This window comes from Aphis gossypii, chromosome 2 (genome assembly GCF_020184175.1).
Source record: "Aphis gossypii isolate Hap1 chromosome 2, ASM2018417v2, whole genome shotgun sequence".
Lineage (NCBI taxonomy): Eukaryota > Metazoa > Arthropoda > Insecta > Hemiptera > Aphididae > Aphis > Aphis gossypii.
The window spans coordinates 40476078-40498609 of NC_065531.1; the positions used below are offsets into that span (position 1 = coordinate 40476078).

Below are 22532 nucleotides of genomic sequence, written 5' to 3' on the forward strand. Positions count from 1 at the left end.
GTCGTACGCGAAGGACCAGCGTGTCACGACGAATAATGCGTATGCACACTCCGACACTCGCGCTCTCGCCACAGCAGCCTCCGGGCGGGTCGCGAGTTCTCTGCCGGGGCAATCCACTTGTGTATAATAAGTATTATATATACGTATATATTTATGTACACGGTTAACCGTGGGTACCTATGGCGGACCTGGCAGCGTGCGTGCGTCGTAAATTACTATATATTATAATTTATAACACACATATAGGTATACGCGTGTATATAACTATATATATAAGATGGCGGGCGACTCGTCGTGTGAGCGAGAGGTGCCGGAGATTGCAGTGTGACGAAATTGATGCACTTTTTTCCCATATCGTTTTCGTGTTGACCTAAATATGTGTATATACCTACAGCATATACATATAACATCTCGTGCGTGTATTGCTTGTTTGTATTTGTTATTATATTTACGCGTATATATACGTTCTCTATATAGTGTGTTTACTGACTTTATAGCCTGCTCCATCGGTAAATACATACCATATACACGTATAGGTATAAATAGTATATATACATATTATATTATATTGCGGTGATGTGTGTTCACGTTCGGTTTTCACTGGCTGGAGAAAGTGTTTTGTTTTTTTATTTCTGGCGAAACGGGTACGTTTTTTTACTTCGTTATTATCACCACTTTTTTCCCTCTTGACCCCGATACGACCCAACGGCTCTCCACTACCGCCCCCCGTAACATCCAAACACCCTCGTGCACCGTCAGTGAAAGCACCTATTTATAGCCTGTACGCATTTAATAATGTATATAAATAAGTACGATATTAAAACGTGTGATATAGATCTGTCCCGTCGCCACTGTAGATCGTAGTTGAGCAGTGCGTGTAATGTTTATTGACCGTCATCGGGGCGCAGGGGGTACCTATGGCGAAATGTGACGCTATCATCACTTCAATCATCAGCGGATTTTGTGTCCTGTATATTTTATAGATAAATGTATAGCCATATAGGTAGTCAATAGTAACGAGAGTAACTCTCGCAGATATAGTTACCCACCGTCGCCATCGGAGCTTTTGACCCCGGTCGTGACCTTTATCTCCAGTGTTATATCTGCAGGTACCGCTGCGCTTCCGCGTAGGAAATATTATATATTATTAAAATCTTTTGAAAATCAAAGAACTACGACAATGCGTCTCGCGTTACTATTGTGCTGCTGCTGCGTATATAATATGTATATATGTGCAAGTGCATTGTGTGTGTGTGTGTGTGTGTGTGGAGGAGACCCACGCTTGCGCCCACTTTTTCCGAAGACGCCTCCAAAAAACAATAACAATCGGAGCACACTCAAGTTCACCGAACCCAAACACGAGGGATTGGCCGTGTGTGTCGGAGTTGTTTACCACTCTGTTGTCGTATATTATATTATTATTATATGTGTACATTATTATTATATTATTGTTATTATCATATGTACGATTATGCTGTTATAAACGCGGTTCAAAAGACGGGAAACAAGTTAAACAAAAAACCGCATCGGCGGTGGATGATACGACGTTGTGAAACACATATATAGTAATAACATATAATAATAATATACAATGGCGATAACAATTGTGCGTCGGAACTACGGCAGCGGCGACGAGACGGTTCGGCTCCGCAGGACTTTCGAGTATCGCTGGTATAATAATATTATATATATGTATAATCTGCGTTTCACTACTGCGCTACGGGAATATTAATTAGTCGTGATGGACGACGCACGGTCGGAACAAAGTATAATACGCGGCTTATGTAAGGGGGCCCCGTCGGACGCATATTGCATATTATAGTGTGTATTATTATTATACGATGTATATGTATACTAATGTATAATATAGTATATAGTATAATAATAATATAATGTCGTGCCCGAACATTTTTGACGAGAACCGACGACGGAGAAACTACTATACATTATGTACCCGCGTGCGTACTTAGACGATGACGATTAAGAAATTTGTGATTTTGTTTTTGATTTTTCTCGATTATATACGAGTAGACTTTCGCTTACAACTGACATTTTTGAACAATATCAAAGTTACACTATAACGTGTGTAACTTTGTGTTGGTTATTAATATTAATACACGTATTTATATTTTTTACTATATGTAGTAGGTACCTGTTATAAATATTGTTATATTATACGTCGTTTTCGTTATTGTATAGTCTTAATCGTTGCAGTTGCTGTATGTGGTATACTTTTTTGGAGTCGAGTCGACTTTACGAAATTCGTTTATTAAGACTTTGTCTCGGATTAGTCTTTTATGTGTCTAGGTACACACGTATTTTCACTGAAAATTAATATTTATACATTCCTCTTGTTGAGTAGGTATTAATACAATAATGAGGCGCTTTGAGAGACACGCGCGTACTGGCATATAATATCCATATTTTAAATTATATATGTAGTATAATATATAAGTACGCGTTAGTTGTGATTTTAAAATATAATTTCGTTGTTTTTGTATGTTTGAGATTTTAACGTGGTGTATATTTTTTTACTTTGTCCTTAAATACCTACTTTTAGATGGATCAATACGCGTTAAAAATATGTATTGTGTATAAGTAATAAGTATTTTAACGTGGGATAAATAAACACACTGCTTTACAGATTTTTTTATGTAATGAGTATGAAATAGAATGCAGAATATTCTAATTAATGTGACTGATATATATAAAAAAAAAATTAAAACGATTGTTTTATTATGGAGTGATGCTATCTGTCTGTATAAGTGTTTATTGTGTATTGTGTGTATTATCAATCATCGAAGAACAAAATAAGTACGACAAGTTGAAAACGATAATTTTCATTATTCAATAGAGTATCATACTGTTAGATATTTAATAAATTACATTTCATTAATTAGTTTCGCTATATTAATTTACTATATAGTAGAAGTATACTAATCATAAAATCACTATGTACCTATCTTATTTTTTATTTTATTACAATAAATTCTCAGAATGTCTTTATTTTTATTATTTGAATTTATTGATTGTGATATTGAAGCTATTAGGTACCTCAAACTTTATAATAATATCTTATTGTATAGTTTTAAAGAAAAACATATCTAATATTTTACACGAAAATGTTGTTTTTAATTTCAAATTCATACATATCCTATATTTTATTTTTTATTATAATATCAATATAGGTAGTTTGCCAATGTTATTATAGTAGGAGGTGCGTATTAATTAGGTATTTTACATTTTTATGCTATCGATAAAACGCATAATCAATATAACTGGAATTTCCGTTATTTTAAAACCGTTGTTAGTATTTTTTTTTTATATAACTCATACACATGGCCTATAATAATTACCCCCCAATTACAATTTTTTCGTATTTGAATTTTATACCAATACTGCCGATCATTCATTATTACGGCGACGACTGATTTTTAATAATTTCTCGAATTACGCCTCAAGAGCAGGCGGCTAAGAATTGCCCATAGAAGTGAGCAAATTATATCAGTACAGGTAATTACAGGGAAGAGTACTAATCAAAATAAATCCTCGCGATATGCAATAAATTTTTAACCTGGTTAAATATATTTGTAGGGAAAAAAACTAAATAAAATAATCTACGAAATAAATAACAAACTTAAAAAAAAACTAGGTGTAGATATATTTTGTTATCTATTCATGATGCTGAGTAATGTTTTATATTTTTTTAATGATTCATTATTTTTTATTTAACTTTAGTAGAACAATACGATTTATGACAATGCACCATGTACATTAGGTATAAATATATACGATATATTTATGCGTATAATACTATATTGTGTAAACAGTATACATTATACAAAACCATATTTGCTATTTACTCCAGTTTTGTTAAAAACAAAAAAATCTAGTCTGATATGTGTTTAAGCGTATATTATCCCTGCGCTAATGCGAACTATTAGTGCGATTTATCAATTATTTATTAGTGTCTAATGATCAATTATATACGTAGTAAATCTACATGAAAACATGCAAATGATCCTTTTATGCTATTTTATTTTATTTTGTACCCAAGTGGAGTGTTTGAGGCGAAAAACGCCGTTTCGGTTATCCGCTGAAACCATGACGTGGACTTGCGGTCAAGCTAACTCTGCCAACACCCGTCATACCTTTTTATGTGCCTATAGTGTATATTATATTATATAGGTGTATGGATATAAGCCACTGCACCTCTCAGCCCGGCCGTGACTATTTGGTGTTGTAATTGCGCACTACACGCACATCCGGGTTAATAGTAGGTACTATACCCACTATTGTTGTTCGCAGTCGAATACTATTTTAACGATTATAATAATCGTTTCCAATTACGATTTAAAAAATAATTCGTATAGGTTAGGCGTAGGTATACTGCACTAATGGTACTACATAATAAGAAATGTATGTAAGCATATATATATGTATTCAACGGCACGGTTTATTATCTCCGTTCGCGGATATACGACGAAAGTCTATGAGTAAAAAAACCACAACTGTTGCTGATGAGGCAGCGTTAAGAGATTATTATTGTAATCTAGTTTCGTGCAACTGATTTCGGGTTGAGCCGCGTCTCGGTCTTGCGGAGAGAGCGTTTGCTCTGTTATTGTTTTTGTTGTTTTTGGACGGAATCCTGTGATTTGGTAGTGTGTGTGTGTGTGTGTGTGTGTTTGTGATGTGTTCGCGCAAGTCGTGTTGACATTGTCGTGTGAAACAAAACAAAAAGAAATTCTCTCGTTATGATGCTGCCCGTGATAGCAGGTGCGCGTCTGTTTATACACACGCTCACCGAACAACATTAAATGTGGAGCAAACCGCTGTAATGGTGGTTCAGTTTGACTTTCTCATTATAATTCGCCTACTTTCACTCACTTCTCCGTTCCGATTTGACAATAGCTGGAAACGTCTCTCGTCGTCGCATTCGTATCAACCACTGCGTGTACCCCACACCCCTCCCTTCACCCACGAATTAAAAGCGGTGACATTTTATATAAACGTTCATTATAAAAACACATCAGGCATCGGCAGCTGCATATATATCTATATAATAATATACACATCATGGCAGGTATCATGCGTATTATATGTATATATAGCTGCTGTATAAATAATGTGAAAACACGTGATTTCTATATATCGTTCGTTTTCTTCTTGGCTAAATTTCGTCGATACAATCATTACAATCTATATATATTATACTATATCATTGTGTGTACCAATCGCATCGTGAATGAAACAAACTAGAAATTGAAAATTATCTTAAACGTTTTTGTGTTTACGAAACAATTGTAAATTACACAAAAGAAAAACGCGGCTCTGAACTGTGTCTAATGCTTATTGTAAGTGTATACACGTATATATTGGGAGTTATTAAATTTCTATGTAATAATTTTTGATTTCGACAAACATATATATTGAAAAAATTTTGTTTAATATTATTGTTTTCTTTCTATAATCATATTTTTATCACATACAATACTATAGATTAAATATAGACTATAGTTAGGTACTATACATTTTAATCTATGATAATATACATTTACACAGTATATAGGTGTGACTTTATTACCTTAATCTATTCGGCTATTTCGAGCAAATTGAAGTAGTATGATTGGTGTGTCTCATTCTTTATTATGTTATGTTTTTTAAATGAACAACGGCTTTAAGCCACTTTGGCCAAGACTGGACTATTGCGAAGTTAATAGTTATATTACGTTATATTATCAGAATAATATGATTCATATTTCATGCAGTAAGTCTCGTTGACTGTCGTAAATCCCAGTTTAAATGAGTATTTTGTTTATAGTTTCTTATCAGCCAACGATATTTCGCATAAAGCCTTTGCGCATAATATTTTTGAAATGCATTAGGTACAAACAAATTAAATAGAAATCGTGAAATGTAATGTTTGGAAATTATAAAAAAAACATGATTTATCTTAATATTTCTTATTTTATTTATGCTTTCACATTCAAGCTATGCCAAAATCTTGTAAATCAGTTTCTATAAACTATTTAGAAGGGTAGGGGTTAAGAAAAGGAACTATTTTAAAAAACGTGCAGGCTACAGTAAGTATGTTTACAATTGGCTAGAGATCGGGAGAGCAATATTATAATTTTATTCGTCTCACTTTCTATATCAAACGAACCAATTTCTCATATCCCACGCATTATACTGGTAATATCATATGTACATCTGATTGCAGTATATTTTACTCTCTATTTCTTGATTTATAATGTATTTATCTTTTTTTATTAAAATAATATGTTAAATCATTTCACAAGATGTAATAAAATAAGTACGCAGATTTATAAGGGTATTGGATCTGTACTTTGAATATACATAATATATATGTTATAGTTTAATACTTATAATAACTATATATTATATTAAAAGCATTTAGTTATGACTTTATGAGGTAGATAATATACCTACTTAACAAGTTTGATTTTGTTGAAAAATTAAATCGAATTGCATATGTAGAACGGGAACGATTGAATTTACGCATTGTATATTTTTGTTCGCTATTATTAAAATTTAAAAGATCAAAATCCATAATTATTATTCGAGTTGCAAAATACTAACGGTAAAACAATTTATATCCATTATGGTTGGCCTATAGGCTATAGCTGCTTTATATATAATATTGTACAGGTATATAATACGACCAGACCTATACCAATGCGTTTGCAGTTTTTGTTGTATTTTATACGTAATATAATTTCCATATTTAAAGACCCAATGATGTTCCAAAATTATACATGCATAATATATATATATATATCCCTACCTATACATTATTCAATGGTTGTTCGGGTGCTGCACAGGTTTTGACGCACACATGCGTAGACTCGCCAAAATCTAGTATTTTAACCTTGTCCCGTTATCTATACAACGTTAGAATTTCGGTTATTCGCCCTTATACATTTAAAACACCGGCATGCAGAATACCGTAAGCGAATAAAATGTTTATCGAAATATCTGATATTCCTAATGTATATCTGAGATGTCTGAAGAATCATAAATGACTTTTCAAAGTTTGAATTTCAATTATTATAGCTCGCCGCTTGACGTAATATTTTATTTCACTTTTTATTTACTTATGACATCAAAAACATATAAGAATGTAATTTTTAATTAAATGAGTACAAAAATATTGGTTAGTTCAGTCGTGGTATGTAATAACTAATATATATAGTTATAACTAATAATGTATTATAATAATATGTGCTTGTTTATAAATTGTCACGCGTGATGTATAACGTTTATTAAACCGATACGGTATAACAATAATATTTTATCGTCTTGATAATAATAATAATTAAAAAAAAAAGTTAACAATTGACCTGAATTTTTTAACATAACATTAACTTTGACGATCCGCGTACGAGTAAAACAATATAAATCGTAATAATTATCGACAAATAAAAATATACGGTGACGTATACAAGTCATCGTCGTTGTCGTCGGATCTACGTGGCTGCACGTTATACCTATACTGAGCGGGCGCCCCACGTCGCAATTTGTCCGTCACGAAATAACCAAATAATTGATTGACGTGGTAAAACAGCGAAAAAAAAATTATAAAAAATAAAACAGAAATGGGTTTATTGGTCATCGGGTTCAACAACTTTACGGGTCCATGCTTAAGTCGCCGTGAAAACGCGCGTGCGATTTTGCATGGGTCGTCGTCAACGCGATGATGTCCCCTTGCCGCTCCGGGCGTGCGTCGAAAAACGGTTATTCAGGCGACTCATCGTGTGGTCGGATGGATTAGAACACGCGCTCGCGTAACGGACAGTTTTCGTCGGATCTGACACGGGAGAACAAAACAACAAAAATATACAAAACAAAACAAACAATATAAAGACGAGTAAAGCGATAATAATAATACGGCAATGACTTGATGTGGTGTAGGTATACAGCGTGATCCTTTTAAAGGTAAACTCTAATTTTCTTGAAAACAGTTTTAAAGTGTAAAGTAATTAAAAAAAAACAACATTTTTGAATGACAGCCGACAGCATACATTTTTAATTTCAAATTTCCGATTCGAAGCAAACTATTTTTCTGAGAATTTCAATATAAATAAAAATATATAAATCGGATTTTGAACAAATAGTTAGTTAATTAAAGACATATTTTTAAGTATACACTGACAAGCGGAGTAATTTTTTGTATCAAAATTCGTGGAAAAATATTCTGCTTCAGAGTACTATGATATATGATATTAATAATATTGCATACTGTTTCATTCAAAAAAGTATAAACTTAAAAAAATGGTAATAACTGTAAAAATAGTAAAAAATATATTGATTTTATTTATTATAAATTATAATTTGTCTTCAAAAATGTCGTTTTATAATTTATAATGACCTCAATCGTGTAAAATAAAATATTTCAACATTTAACGACGTTAAACCTTTTCGATAAAACGAGCGTTTACCTTTTAACATAATCACCTTGTATATACGGTTATAAAACACTGGTAGCCGATAAACGTATACGAAGATCGTGTGCGTGATATTACGCGCGTTATTGTTTTTGCGCGTCACGTATCCACATTGTAATATATTTATAATGTGTCGAAATCAGGCTCGGAGGACCGTCGACCGCTTGTCAGCGCTCATTTGACGCCATATTATAGTAAATATATATAGTAATAATAATTATTATTGTTATTATTACACTGCACCTATATACGGAGTATAATATTATTATCTTTGCCGGGCATTCTGTGTTTACATACGAATATGGCTTGCCGTGATTGTTTGTATTTTTTTTTAAAAAATATTTATTTTTTCATAAACTCATAACCATACGTGGTGACGAGAGGACACAATGGAGTTGGCAGACGCGCGCGCACGCTCTCTCTTGACTTGTTATGTATATATTATAACGCGTAAAAAAAATATAATTAATATATTTATCAGTGCGGATAGAAAGAATTTTATCATTTTAATAATTGTTCTCGATTTTTTTTTTTTTTTTACTGGTCTGAATGTTTAATCGTCGTACCAATCTGTTTGATAGCTTGAAATCAAAACTGCACTTTTTTGACTTATATATAATATGCATTAATTATAATTTATAAATAACTTATAATACACAATATTATAATGAGAAATAATTATATTATATCTAGGTAATCAATGATACTCGTTATTCTTATATATTATGTATAAATCATCGTTCGTTCTAGTGCGACGATTACGTTAAATTATTTTATTTCTTGCTTATTTGTAGCCGGCTAAAGTGGACCGAAGTAATTGTGACAAACGGCCTAACGGGAAATTTGATTTTTATGTACTTTTATTACATAAATTATAATTATTTATAATGTAAATATTATATTTAATGAGTATCGTGCGATTTGACTTGACTTCTTTAAAAGTATACACACACATACATATTATACATATGTACGTCTGACGTATGATGTGTCATTTATACGTATAAATAGTCAATTACTATTCGACGAGAGAACTTATAGTTGTGTTGATTTTTTGAAGGGGTGGGATAAGGAGGTGACAGACGGGCCCGCTCGCGTTTACAAATTAATTTATTGGCTGATCGACATCAAGCGCGCACTTCTATTTTATACATATGTATGTACAGTGTACACATGCGATCGTATAAATAAAGAAAAATTAACGAGATTGCACACGCTTGGCATACGTAATTCTCAATGAATATATGTATATATATTACTAAACACGATTTTCAATCCGATTCGACGAGACTAAATTAATATATTTTATATAATATGTATAGACGATTTTGTCTAGAAATTAATATATAATTGCCTATACGGACTACAAGACGACAGTCCGTGCGTGTGTGTCTTTCTCTCTTTTTTCCCCATGTATAATATATATATACACGTGTGACATAAGGCGTTTGTACTTATACGTACACATGCGTTTATCATAATATATATATATATATACATATCGAGTTATGATGACGTGTGTAAAGTATAATGTGTGTCTTTAATTTCGATTTAGACGAGTTAATATCGACAATAAATATTTCAATAACCCCGCTTCCAGTGTGCAGTGTATGAATGACGTTTTTGTACCGCCGAGTACAATGTGTTGGTTTGTGTGTTAATAGATTGCGAATGAATTCATTTAGACCTAATAATATGTTATTATTTTTATTATTGTCGAAACCGATTTTTACGATTACTTTTTTTTCGTTCTGCATGGCGGTGATGTGACTGTGTAAGACTTTCACGCGACTGCAGTGGCAGAGGGTATCGTGTGTGCGCCAGGAATATAAGTCCTTTGACACGATTAATAATCGGACGAAAAAAAGAAATCATATCACTTACTATTACTTATTATTATATATATACAGACATACAGTTGCTTTTTTGTGCGTTTAAATTTGTTACTGTTGTTAAACATTTAAGTGATTTTAATCATATTATTAATTTCTGTCTATATTTATTACTATAATTTTATTTTTTTGTTGTTTTTTTACAGTGAGAGTACCTGTGCCTCCGGGAAGACCATGGATACCTTTATCTAGACCGAACAAGAATATTCCCTCCTGTAAGTCACCATAGTGTGCTATAATAATTATAATTTATTTATAAATACGTATTACTTGTTTTAAAATCTATATTTTTAATCTTTTTCAATGTTACAGGTCCAGTTACGGTGATGTGTTATAATGTTTTATGCGAAAAATATGCTACTACTCAGATGTATGGATACTGTCCATCTTGGGCCCTTTCCTGGGATTACAGAAAAAAAGTCATTTTAGGCGAAATCCGGCATTATACTGCCGACATTATCACTTTACAAGTACGTGTTTAGACTTTTAAATTGTTTATTCTTAATTTAGTTAATTACTCTTAACTCACAAATTCGACACATATATTCTATAGACATAACATATTTTGTAAAGGTTACAAAACATAATGATTATTTTTTTATTTATATAATGTAATCTATACGATGTACCTATTATACGTATTGTAGCAATTATATGATAAGTATTTTTTATTTATAAAAACTGATCTGGTAACGGGCCATTAGCTACAAGCATTTTAATTTATCTTAGTTATTTATAATTTAAAGATTGTTTTACAGTGTTAGGGCTTAAACAATTCTATCACAGGATTAAATAAAATCAATTTTAATGAGATAGAATTTAATGATTTAATTTTAATTTTAATATTGTGTTCAACTATTTGAGTTACTGATACAGTTACAGTTACCACCAGGGTTGTCAAGTGTTTTAAACATATGTTTAAAAATACTTGCCCTGAAGTAAAAAAAAGATTATTAAAAAACTTTATATTATAACTATATTATTATAACTGTTTAAAGTTTAAGCCAAACGAAAAAAGCATTTTACACAAAAAAAAAAAAATTAAAAGATTGTTTAATCATATTAAAAAAACGTTTTAAACGTTTAAAAACGTTTCTTTCTACAACCCTGGTTACCGCTATAACTTATATTTTTCTAATTTAACGAGTATGAAGTTCTATACTTTAGTATTTATATAGAACTAAAAATAAATTATGATATTGTGCATTATATATAGTTTTAATTTAGTGCTGTGTACTTAATTACATAAATTCAATTTTACAACAATATACTAGATTTCTAAATTTACAGATCGGTATAACATATGAACTTTTTAGATAGATCTTTTTATCCCAAAAGCTGTAGGTATCTTATGATTAAAAATATGTATACATATATATATATATATTCTGCATCATATACAAAACTAACAGGATCTTATAATTTAAAATTATTGTTGGTTTTATAAAATTTAATTTAAATTATTTTGAAAGGATCTATAATGATAATATTTCAATTACTACTTTCAATATGTGCTTTAGGTCTAGCCGAATTTTTAAAAACAATTTTACTTATGTTCAATACAATTATTGTTAAAGGACTAAACTGCAGGTGGAATTTTAATTTTATAATTTTTGCAGTTTAATGTGTACGCGTGTCACGCGCACATCTTACCTGCGATTAGGTATGTACATTGTACACTGTATTACAGTTTTAGTGTTGCATAGATTATAAATACTTGTATTTTATAATCGATGGTAGTAGCTGATATTTATGTAGTATTGGTATTTGGTATACCTATGAATAAAAATACGATAAATTGTGTTCAATCCGGTTGACCAATAACATTGTATGTATAATGTATATATGTGTTCACAATAAATCATTAATAATAAAATTGCAATGATTGTTAACTAATAATTTATTTATTTTCGTCATCTCAATATGCAGTATTTACCGCACATAGACATAATAGACTTTGACAACTTCAAAAATTATAAGTATAATGAACTTGTTTGCATTTTCAGGAGGTCGAAACGGATCAATTTTACAATTTCTTTTTGCCGGAGCTTAAGAAGGACGGCTACGATGGTGTATTCTCCCCCAAGTCAAGAGCTAAGACTATGTCCGAAAACGACCGTAAGCGAGTAGATGGATGTGCAATATTCTTCCGAGCGATCAAGTTAGTATATCATTATTATTCACCACTGTGTACAATATATATATATATCATGTTTTATGTTCTGGTTGTGGTCATGACTTGTGTCAGAGCCTTGGGGTACATGGCTCCATTTATAATTATAAGCGGTTTTTGACACACATGCATCAGGTTTGATAACTTATACCAATTAAATACGTGTTTGTTATATATACATATAATATATCCTTCAGATTTCCAATATTGGAAACGAATCCTAGACCACTTCTGATCGGCATAAAATCATGATGACAATCGCTCTTGGACAGATTATTTTGGGTGGTCGGTGTTTTGTCAATTTGTTTTCTTTGCAGAACTACATGAATTAATTTCATATTTTGTTATAATAAGGTACATTCGTATTTTATTTGAACACAACTTTGATAAAATCCATATCGACCGTCTTTGTATAATTATACTTGTAAAATATCAAGGGAACTATGGGAGAGTTGAGAATATTAATTTAACAGTAAAGTAAATGCTAATTATCTTAAAATGCATAAACGTATTAAATTTTTTTGTATTTTTGCAGCATTAATAAAATATAAAAATTACCATTTCCCAAGTATTTTGATGCATGTTATTATGTGCATTTTTGAAGTTTGGTGTAAATAAAAATATGCATATTCTTTAATATTTTACAACCAATCTGAGGCTTGTATTTAATTAACTTAAAGTTCGCGTTTAATCCGATTTCTTTATGTATCAAAATATATTCTGCTTTCGAATATGATGTGTATTGGTTTGATCACTCTATGTATATGTGTGTATTATTCGTAAAAATGTGTCGGCCGTTCATAATTTTTAAGAACACATGGTTTTGCAGGGTTTAAAAAATTCATCTTATTCTTGCTGTCTTCTACTGCTGGCAGTGGCGTACTTACAATTTTAGGGGCATTGTTAAACGGCCTAACGAAGACGAGTTTTAACTGTTCGATTTGCTGTCAACGTGTACAATAATGTGTTGTAACGCTTCTGCAGTTGACTACTAAAGAGGTTGGCGTAGAAATAGTAAAACCGATTGGAACGGTCGCTGTATACCTAATTTAGACATAATATATTATATAAATATACGTCTTATGCTTAGATATTATTAAACTTACTAATATATTATATATGATGTGTATATTGTATATACTATATTTAAAGAAAAACATCATCCTGCAGCGTTGAACGTTTTTCAAATGTGATGTTTAAATGTTTTATACATATTTATATCGGTAATTTTTTTATATACCTATAGTTTTTATCGTTTGCCTTATTAACAATAGTTTATATATTATATATTGTGTATGATTAAACCCGGTTTTTTGGCAATTAGGTTTAAATAGTAAACACATAATTATGACTCAATAAAGCCCAGCTGTATAGAATTTATAAGTTTTATTCGTATTCAGAAAAGTAGGTAAATTACGTATAGTCGGCGATCTTGTTTAGTTTTTTTTCATAAGTCGGGAGAGTATGCTATAGGTAATAATGTCTTGTACGTCAACTATTTAATAGGCACTTACTACTTACTTATATTTTATTAATTGTTTTTAATCAAATTACGTTTGTTCTCTGTAACGTGAACGACATTTCAACGTGTATACTGTTTAACTATTTGCGTTTTTTTTTTTTTTAGATTTACATTAATCAAAGAACATCTGATAGAATTCAATCAACTGGCAATGGCCAATTCGAGTGGTTCAGATGACATGTTAAACCGAGTCATGCCCAGGGATAACATTGGTCTGGCCGCCTTATTGAAAACGAACGAAACCGCATGGGAAAACTGTAAGTTGACTACGTCAGGTGTAGTTTTTATTTATATATTATATATGGACTTATACAAATATAAATACATTATTTATGTAGTGTATAATATTAGTTTCGTCGGGCTGCAGAGTATAGAATATATTGAAACGTACTCACACGTACACACACACATATATATATATTTATATATTATAAATACGAGTACCGATGCACCGGTTATATATACTTATATCATATACGTCTGTGAATAGTACACGTATACTTTGTGTATTATTTGTATATATATATAGGTACTTGCATATTAATGAACAACGTTTTGATGTACGATTGCAAACAGAATATTCATAATTCCCGCGTTCGTTTCGCGTGCAATGAAGATACGCGTAAAATATAGGCCTCCTCGCGGTCGCAATAAACGTTTATCATCGCGCGTTTCGATTAACTCGAATACACACACGCAAGTGTGTGCATATATCGACATATAGGTATATATTTATTTATATACATATGTATAATATACTCATTTCAAGGATATAAGTAAAAGATTTCGCGCTATACGATAAGTCGATAACGCCCATTACATACTTGCGCGTTATTGCCAACACGCACACACACGCGTATAATATATACTCATTATATGTATGTATAGTATATATCATCTATATAGGTACTTGCAATAGGTATATACGCGCCCGTTAACTCCAATGTGTATATTATAAATATAGTAATATATAGTTTGGAATTATGTAGGATAATAATGCTCGCTAGACGATGATCAATAGAATCGTTAACTCGTGTATAATGTTGTACCCCCCCGTATAATAATAATAATATAATAGCATTATGATCGGCGCGGAGACGACGTGTATAATGATAATAATAAGTGAAAGTCAGTCGGGCCCTGGGGTCGTCATTAGCAATTGAATAGGTCAATATATATTGCTCCGGACGGACACCGAGCCGAAGTATAGATTGTTTATATTTCGTATATTCCGCCCGTATTTTGACGTAATTTCCAATAATAAGAGCGTATATTATAATATAATACTATATATTATTACTATTCAAAGATTTCGGTTTCAATCGCGCACTTGTTAAAATAATATACGTAGAAAATGATGTACGTATTAGATTTTTAATACGCTAAACAAGTGATCGTTATAATGATACACTTGTATAGACGCAATTTGACTTAAAAAACACTAATAGATACGTTATAATACATATCCCCATATATATATATGTATATATATGATATTATATCACGTGTATATACATGCGTGTTCACATTAAAAAAAGCGTTCTTTTCAAGGTGTATATTAATTATAAGTATACGTATTCCTACCTATTATAGTAGTGCCTGCGATCGTCTGATTTTCATCCCGCCGTCATCATACCTCGAGGCCCGCTGCCACACGCATCGGGTGTGATTGAAACATATCAGAAAGTCTTCGCCTTCTATGTTTGTCGAGTGTACCTAAATTCAATCAGTCAATGCGTTTGTAAAAATTTGTAATTTCCGCTGTTATCTCGAATGCAGCAGAACATTCCCATGTATTGATTTTTACGTATTGTGCACATTGCACTTAATACATACCTAATATATTATAATCCGTCGTAGGTGTTAATCTGTACACAAGCAAGTAGACCATATAATAAAGTCGTCTCCAGTATAGCGGGCGTAAGAAATTAATTTTTATTGTTGAGCGTGAAATCGCAATGATGCATTAGACATACATTATTATGTATAATACACAATGTAACGTGTGTTTTAGTATTTAGAACGTATAATTATATATAACATCGCGTTTGTCGTGTTTACATATATAGTGTTTGTGAACGAAATAATAAAATCGAAAAAAAAAACGATTATTTAATTCCACTCTAAATACACATAACGACACGCGTGTCGCTAGTGAAAATTGTGAGATACATTATTTCATTATATTATTGTACACATCACGCCTTATAAAATATATGTGCGAGATCGGCTGCACGGGCGCTAATTTGTTTAATTATTAATTACGAGTCATTTGTAAATTCAAAAAATTATGTAATTCGTTACGATAAGATAGACATACATAGCAGTCTCTTAGTAATAATTTATTCTTTATACCTATGAGTGACTCCCTACCCCATATAGCTATATATTGCACCCAAGGCCGCCGCATAGGTGAAACATTTCTGACCCTGGGGGAGGAGGTACCAAAGAGGTTTCAACTTTTGATCTTGAAGCCAATTGGACTATTTAGGTATATCTTATTGTTTGCTAGTTTGTAAGGAGTTAAAGAGTATGAGAACTGCAGCAATTTTTATACATCCGTACGACCGTACGTTTCAAACTAGAATTTAGATTCTAAGTGAAGCGATAGAATGTATTAGTTTTATAATGATGTGTGCATGTAATGTGTCTATGCGTGAAGGTGGATGACTTATTGACAGTTGATTGAATCTAGTTGATACTTAGAGGTATGAGAAAAGTTAAGAGTAAAAAAATCCCAATAAATTTAGTTACAAAATTAGTACCAAATATTGATTTTTAAATGTTTCAAACATACCTTTAATTGTATAGTTTTTTTTATAATACAGTAATATGGTACAATTATATTTATGTGATCTACAGCCGATCCTCATTTTGTGATGGTATAGGTATCATGCCGTTCCATGGAGTTGTCGTATAGGTTTATAGCTATATGCATTATTACATTGTATTCATATAAATAATATTCTTTTACCAATTATAAAAGGGGAAATGCACTGTCTATCAATGTAAGCAAAACATATCATCGTGTAAAATTTTCATAATTTTTTTTCTCCTTTTATTTACTTATTTGAAAATGTTGACTTTTCTTAGTTTTTTCGATTTATGTTAATTATTTTTTTCTGAGTCAAAAGCATTTTTTCCTGCAGGTACCGACCGCCGTTGTTGTAATAGATTATTAAACTTTTTTTTAAAAGTTTAGTACTTATAAAACTAATCAATAATTTCTCTCGATCAATGAGGATTTAATGAAAATTTTTAAAAATTTCTCTAAATTCGGGTTGAATTAAAATCCAGTCGTTCAAAATGTCTGGACTTTTATTGGGGGATTCCCAGGCCCCGATTATCTAGTGTAGAACACTTCACCACACACGATCATGTAGACATCCTTTTTGACTTATGTACATTTTAACCGGATTGATGATAGCTCATATCTCCCTAACATATCAATGTTGTATTCATGTTTATATATTCGTATCACTCAACTATAATAGCACTCCTCTCTTGCTTTGGCTCATTGTCTTGGACACACATACGTACAGATATACTTAAACATTTTTACATTAAAATAATGACTTTATACTTTTCACCTTGCCTGCAGGTATTTTGCGAACTGGTGAATTAAGTCATAATCTATTTTATATAACGTATACTAGAGGTAATAGGCATTAGTTCTTATATCACAATGTATTATTTACAAAAATTATAATGCAGCTAATGTTCTTTTACAATTATCGTATATTCAGATATAATAAAATGGGTTGAAAACGACATAATCATACAATAACAATCGTTATCAAAGAAATATCGACACTTAAGATAAATATCTGCATTCTGTAGCTCCTGTTCAACACATATACATATAAATTATATATTTTTATAGACATTGACATAATATACTATATTATTATTATCTAGCAGGTTACCTCGTACCTATATAGATACTTACTTAAAATGTGTTTGGTGTCATCACCCCTGACTTTTTAAATCATTACCACCTTTCGCTCTTTCGCCTTAAAGTCAACACTGTATTTAAATATCATTATTATTATTATATCATGGACCATGGTCACGATGTTTCGATTAAATATCTGGACGTATTCGAATTCGTCGCACGTGTGAATGCCGATGCGTATAATATTTTGTTTTTGTGTTTCTCGAACACGCGACGAGGTGTATACGCTCGTTATAAATCATTACATTATTTGTCTTGTGCAATTTATAATGTTACCGTCGTCGCCGTCGTCATCATCGTTTGTATAATACATAATGTACGTATATTATATATTATTGACATGCGTATGAGATGGTTTCATACTATATAGCTTCAACGCCTTACGGACGGAGTGAATGATGTATGCCTTGCGTATGTCGTATGCATAATGTATAAAATATTATATTATAATATGTATTCTGTGGACTGTGATAATATAGTAAATTTGTTATGTGCTCGAACTCCTTAGAAATCGGCGTGTGCGACGTATAAACGAATTACAATAATAAAAAAATTATATTCTTGTCTCTTTCTCGATGCGTACAGCGTCTAGTAAAATATAGGTACTAACTATTGATCAAAAGTCGGCGGTATACTCCTAACTTACCCTGCACTCTGCAGTATTAAATCGTATGCGTATACACCATACATTACGTCATGCATATTATATATTATTATATAATATGATGACCAGAAGTACATTTTAGTGCATTTTCTTTAAATAGTAGTCTTAATCATAAAATTGTGACGTGAAATTATTTTCTTTAAAAAATATATAATATACTCGTATTATTAAAAGGACTCCGTACCCGTGGATTGTGTTGTCTCCGTCTTAATTTAGAATTTTACACCTTCACAATAAATAGTCCATTTTATTCTATTAATTTTACAATTAGAATGAGTTAATCAGTTGCCTATTATTAAATATAAAGGTAAGGTTATTATTTAGGGCATCTTAGAGGCTTTTGTTAATATTTTAACTACGAGGAAAGTCATGATAATTTTAAAATTTGTAATAATTTGATGCAGTAACTCATAACTTGCTTCGTAATTATAATATAAATATAAACTCTTAGATTTCATTAATAATAATTTTAGACCTGGTCAATTTTCTTAAATTTTTAAAAATGACCGAGTAAAATATATAATATTGTAACTTAAAATTTCTTATGTTGTAAGACTTTTATATGACGGAAGCAACACATAGTCACATTCAGTCATCTTCTTAATAATATTAATATATCTTTAATAATTCAATTATTTAACTATGGTTTGACCTTATGCATTTATAAATATTAGTAGGTACAGTAGTATATTAGTTACATTAGTACGACATATTTAATCATAATATTACGAATGAACCACTACTTTACACCTATACAATTGTATTTTGTACATTATTTATCCAATATAAATAAAATATTTCTATGAAAGAATCGTTAAAATTTTAAATAAATTGTTTTTATATCTGGTTATCTTATGTAATATATATAATAGGTAAACTATTTTTTTTCTCTAAATAGGAACACATCGTAGTAAACTTAGATCATTTAAACGGCAACGCTTATTCGCGTATTTCGGTCGACTTTTAGAGATAGTTAAACTTACTATAATATCATATAAATACATATATATATACTTTAGGTATATGCCACGAAAACAATGAATTTTTTCACATAGGTACATTTCATGACAAAGATTGGTGTTTGTTTAATAAACTTAAAAAACGATGATAATTATGACTGATTTCTCAACACTCGCGGTCGACAAATAACGAATTCGCATTCGTCGATTTTAACGTTTAGAAAAAAAAAAGATCAAAATTGCGAGTCTCGTCGAGTGGCTGTAGCCTCAAAAAACCGTTATTATCCGCAAACCCGCGTACATGACCGAAAACCGGAAATTCGCCTTGTACAATACTTTGCACCGATTTGCCGCACCTCGATTCGTCTAGTACCTACCGTCTAATCCGATTAACGATAAACCCGTTCACTGTCCAATTATGATAATATTATAATAATTAATATTGATAAATATTTCGACACCATAATATTATAACCGTCGGAAGATGGACGGATATCACGCCGCGGTAGTCGCCGCACATTCACGTCACAATGTTTTCGTCGCCGCTCGTGGCTGCCCTGTTCTCGTTATCGTTCAATACGCGAACGTTATCAGTTATCGTGTTGTTAATTTGTTGTTCGACGATTTTTTTGTGGACACTACAGTTGTACAATCAAATGCCGTTTCACGTATCGCGTATTTTGTCATGTCACAGATTCTAATGAATCTCTAACGGTCCGTTTGTATCGGTCGTATTTCTCATATTCATATAAAAATTACATTAGCTATCTATAACTATGAACCCGAATCAATACTACCCTGACAACTCGTACTTCGTGTCGGATGACAATCTCAACTTCCATGCCGGTTCGTATTCCAACTACGATCAGAGTTTCGACAGCTATTCACAACCGGCCCAGTTAAACCAACCGGCTGGCGCGTCGTGGCAGCCTGCACCTGCAACGAATTTCACCGGCGAAGAAGACGAACCACCTTTGCTCGAAGAGCTCGGCATCGACCTCAACAAGATCCTAATTCGCTTGATGCATTCGCTAGACCCGACCGGAAAGTGTGGTGTCGTTCTCGGTGATTATGATGTGATCGGTCCAATCGCGTTGTACCTTACATACACGTCATTGCTGCTGTTGGCTGGCGGCAAGCTAATGTTTAGCTACATATACGGCTTGGCCGTGTTAACGTCTGTGTGTATGTATGGTTTACTCTGGGCCATGACTGATTCGTCAGAAGTTACACTGACGTCCACATTTTCTGTACTGGGCTACTCTTTTACACCCGTTGTACTGGTAGCGTTGCTTGCCGTGTTTGTTAACCTCAAGAATATATTTGGTGCTATCATTGTGTTAGCGGCTGTGGTCTGGAGCAGTATGAATGCGGCCAGGGTATTTGTTGCCATGTTCGGCAACTCTGATCAGAAGTATCTAATGGCATATCCGTGTGCAATCATCTGTGGCTTATATACACTGTTTATTTTGTATTGAACTTATTAATATTCATTAATTTAAATGTTACTTGTAATTATTACACCTAAATTTTTTTCTTTTAATATATTTATATACAATAATATGTTATGTTGTATAATGTTTATTTTTATAATACCAGTTCTCTATACATTTACTGTTTGAATTATTATATCTTACAAATAAAGCCTAAGAGTTTTCAAATTCATTGAACAAAACATTATACATTTCATCTTTTATTACCAGGTGAGATATCAGCACTGTAAAAAAACTTACTTTACTGATAAAAATAAGTTATTACCCTATGAATTGTATTCTATGAAAAAAATATATGATATAAAGGAAAATGAATGTGTAGAGTCTATACTGTAGACGAATAGGTAGTCATGAAGTATTATGTTTAGCCATATCATCTGAGATTAGTATTTCTAACGCTATTTTATATAATATGTATGATACTAATGTTAAAATGTATTTTAGCCATATAAGTTAATTGAAATTAAGTTTTTTGTATATTATTTATTAAAGTAAAACTATAAAATCAAATTAAATCATATTTAAAAAAATTGTTGTTTGATTAAACAATAATTCTTTACTTTGAATTTATGATACTATCTCTCATGAGAGTCCCCAGGGGGTACTTTCCCTCCTCCTAGAAATATATCTGGGGACTCCCATGCTACCTCTTGTCAAAAGATGACAGTTATAAAAAATAATATGAATATAAATATATATATTTTTATATAATATGTATAAACTGCCCTTTAAGCATTATTATTTAAATGTTCAGAGGTCGTTACAAATACAATACACGAAGGGTGTAATGGGTGTATACATAGTATGCAATAGGTATAATAGTTATATAACTATATAGAATAATATGTATAATATGAACACGTCCATGGTTTACCTCCATTGAAGTGGCAACTAAATTATAATATTATTAAAGTATTTATTATATACAATATATTTACCTAAATGAAAAGTCAAAAATAAATAAGTATTGTTCAACAATAATGATTTACATTGGCCATCTGTATCATTTCTTTGTAAAATTTTAAATAACAATTGAGTTTCATTACATATTTAAAATTAAATTAGTTTATAATTATAATAATATACATTTATAATGTAAATATAATAAACTAGAATATGTACAATTTACTAAGTATACATTGTTATTTAGCTCTTCCATCGGAAGTCCAACAGCCTATACTTGTTTGCACCGCACACATACATTGGGATCCAGAATTTTGTGATGTCAAGCTCATACAAATCATGATGTTATCAAATGAACTGAACACTATACTAGAGGAAGCTAATCGCAATTACCGTAATGTGAATCACCATCAACCACCAATACAGCTGTTGTTGTGTGGGGATTTCAATTCATTGCCTGACTCTGGTATGAAATTACTTAACTTGTGTGTTAATTATTATTGTAA

The 22532-nt window shown here is 31.4% G+C and overlaps 2 protein-coding genes and 1 long non-coding RNA gene across 3 annotated transcripts in view; 2 read left to right on the forward strand and 1 right to left on the reverse strand.

The window, feature by feature from the left end:
- The window catches only part of LOC114124556 (CCR4-NOT transcription complex subunit 6-like), a 56236-nt gene that overhangs the window by 31593 nt on the left and 2111 nt on the right, over window positions 1–22532 (forward strand). Inside the window, exons 6-10 of the mRNA XM_027987851.2 lie at window positions 10504–10572; window positions 10670–10827; window positions 12364–12518; window positions 14158–14309; window positions 22274–22492. Of these exons, the coding sequence (XP_027843652.1) occupies window positions 10504–10572; window positions 10670–10827; window positions 12364–12518; window positions 14158–14309; window positions 22274–22492 (753 nt within the window). The remainder of the gene's footprint in view (window positions 1–10503; window positions 10573–10669; window positions 10828–12363; window positions 12519–14157; window positions 14310–22273; window positions 22493–22532) is intronic.
- LOC126550162 (uncharacterized) overlaps window positions 1–22532 on the reverse strand; it is a 42611-nt gene that overhangs the window by 14342 nt on the left and 5737 nt on the right. The window lies entirely within an intron of this gene.
- Window positions 20226–21193, forward strand: LOC114124566 (protein YIPF5). Its single transcript, XM_027987862.2, has one exon. The coding sequence runs from the start codon at window positions 20407–20409 to the stop codon at window positions 21106–21108; it is 702 nt and encodes a 233-aa protein (XP_027843663.2). The 5' UTR covers window positions 20226–20406; the 3' UTR covers window positions 21109–21193.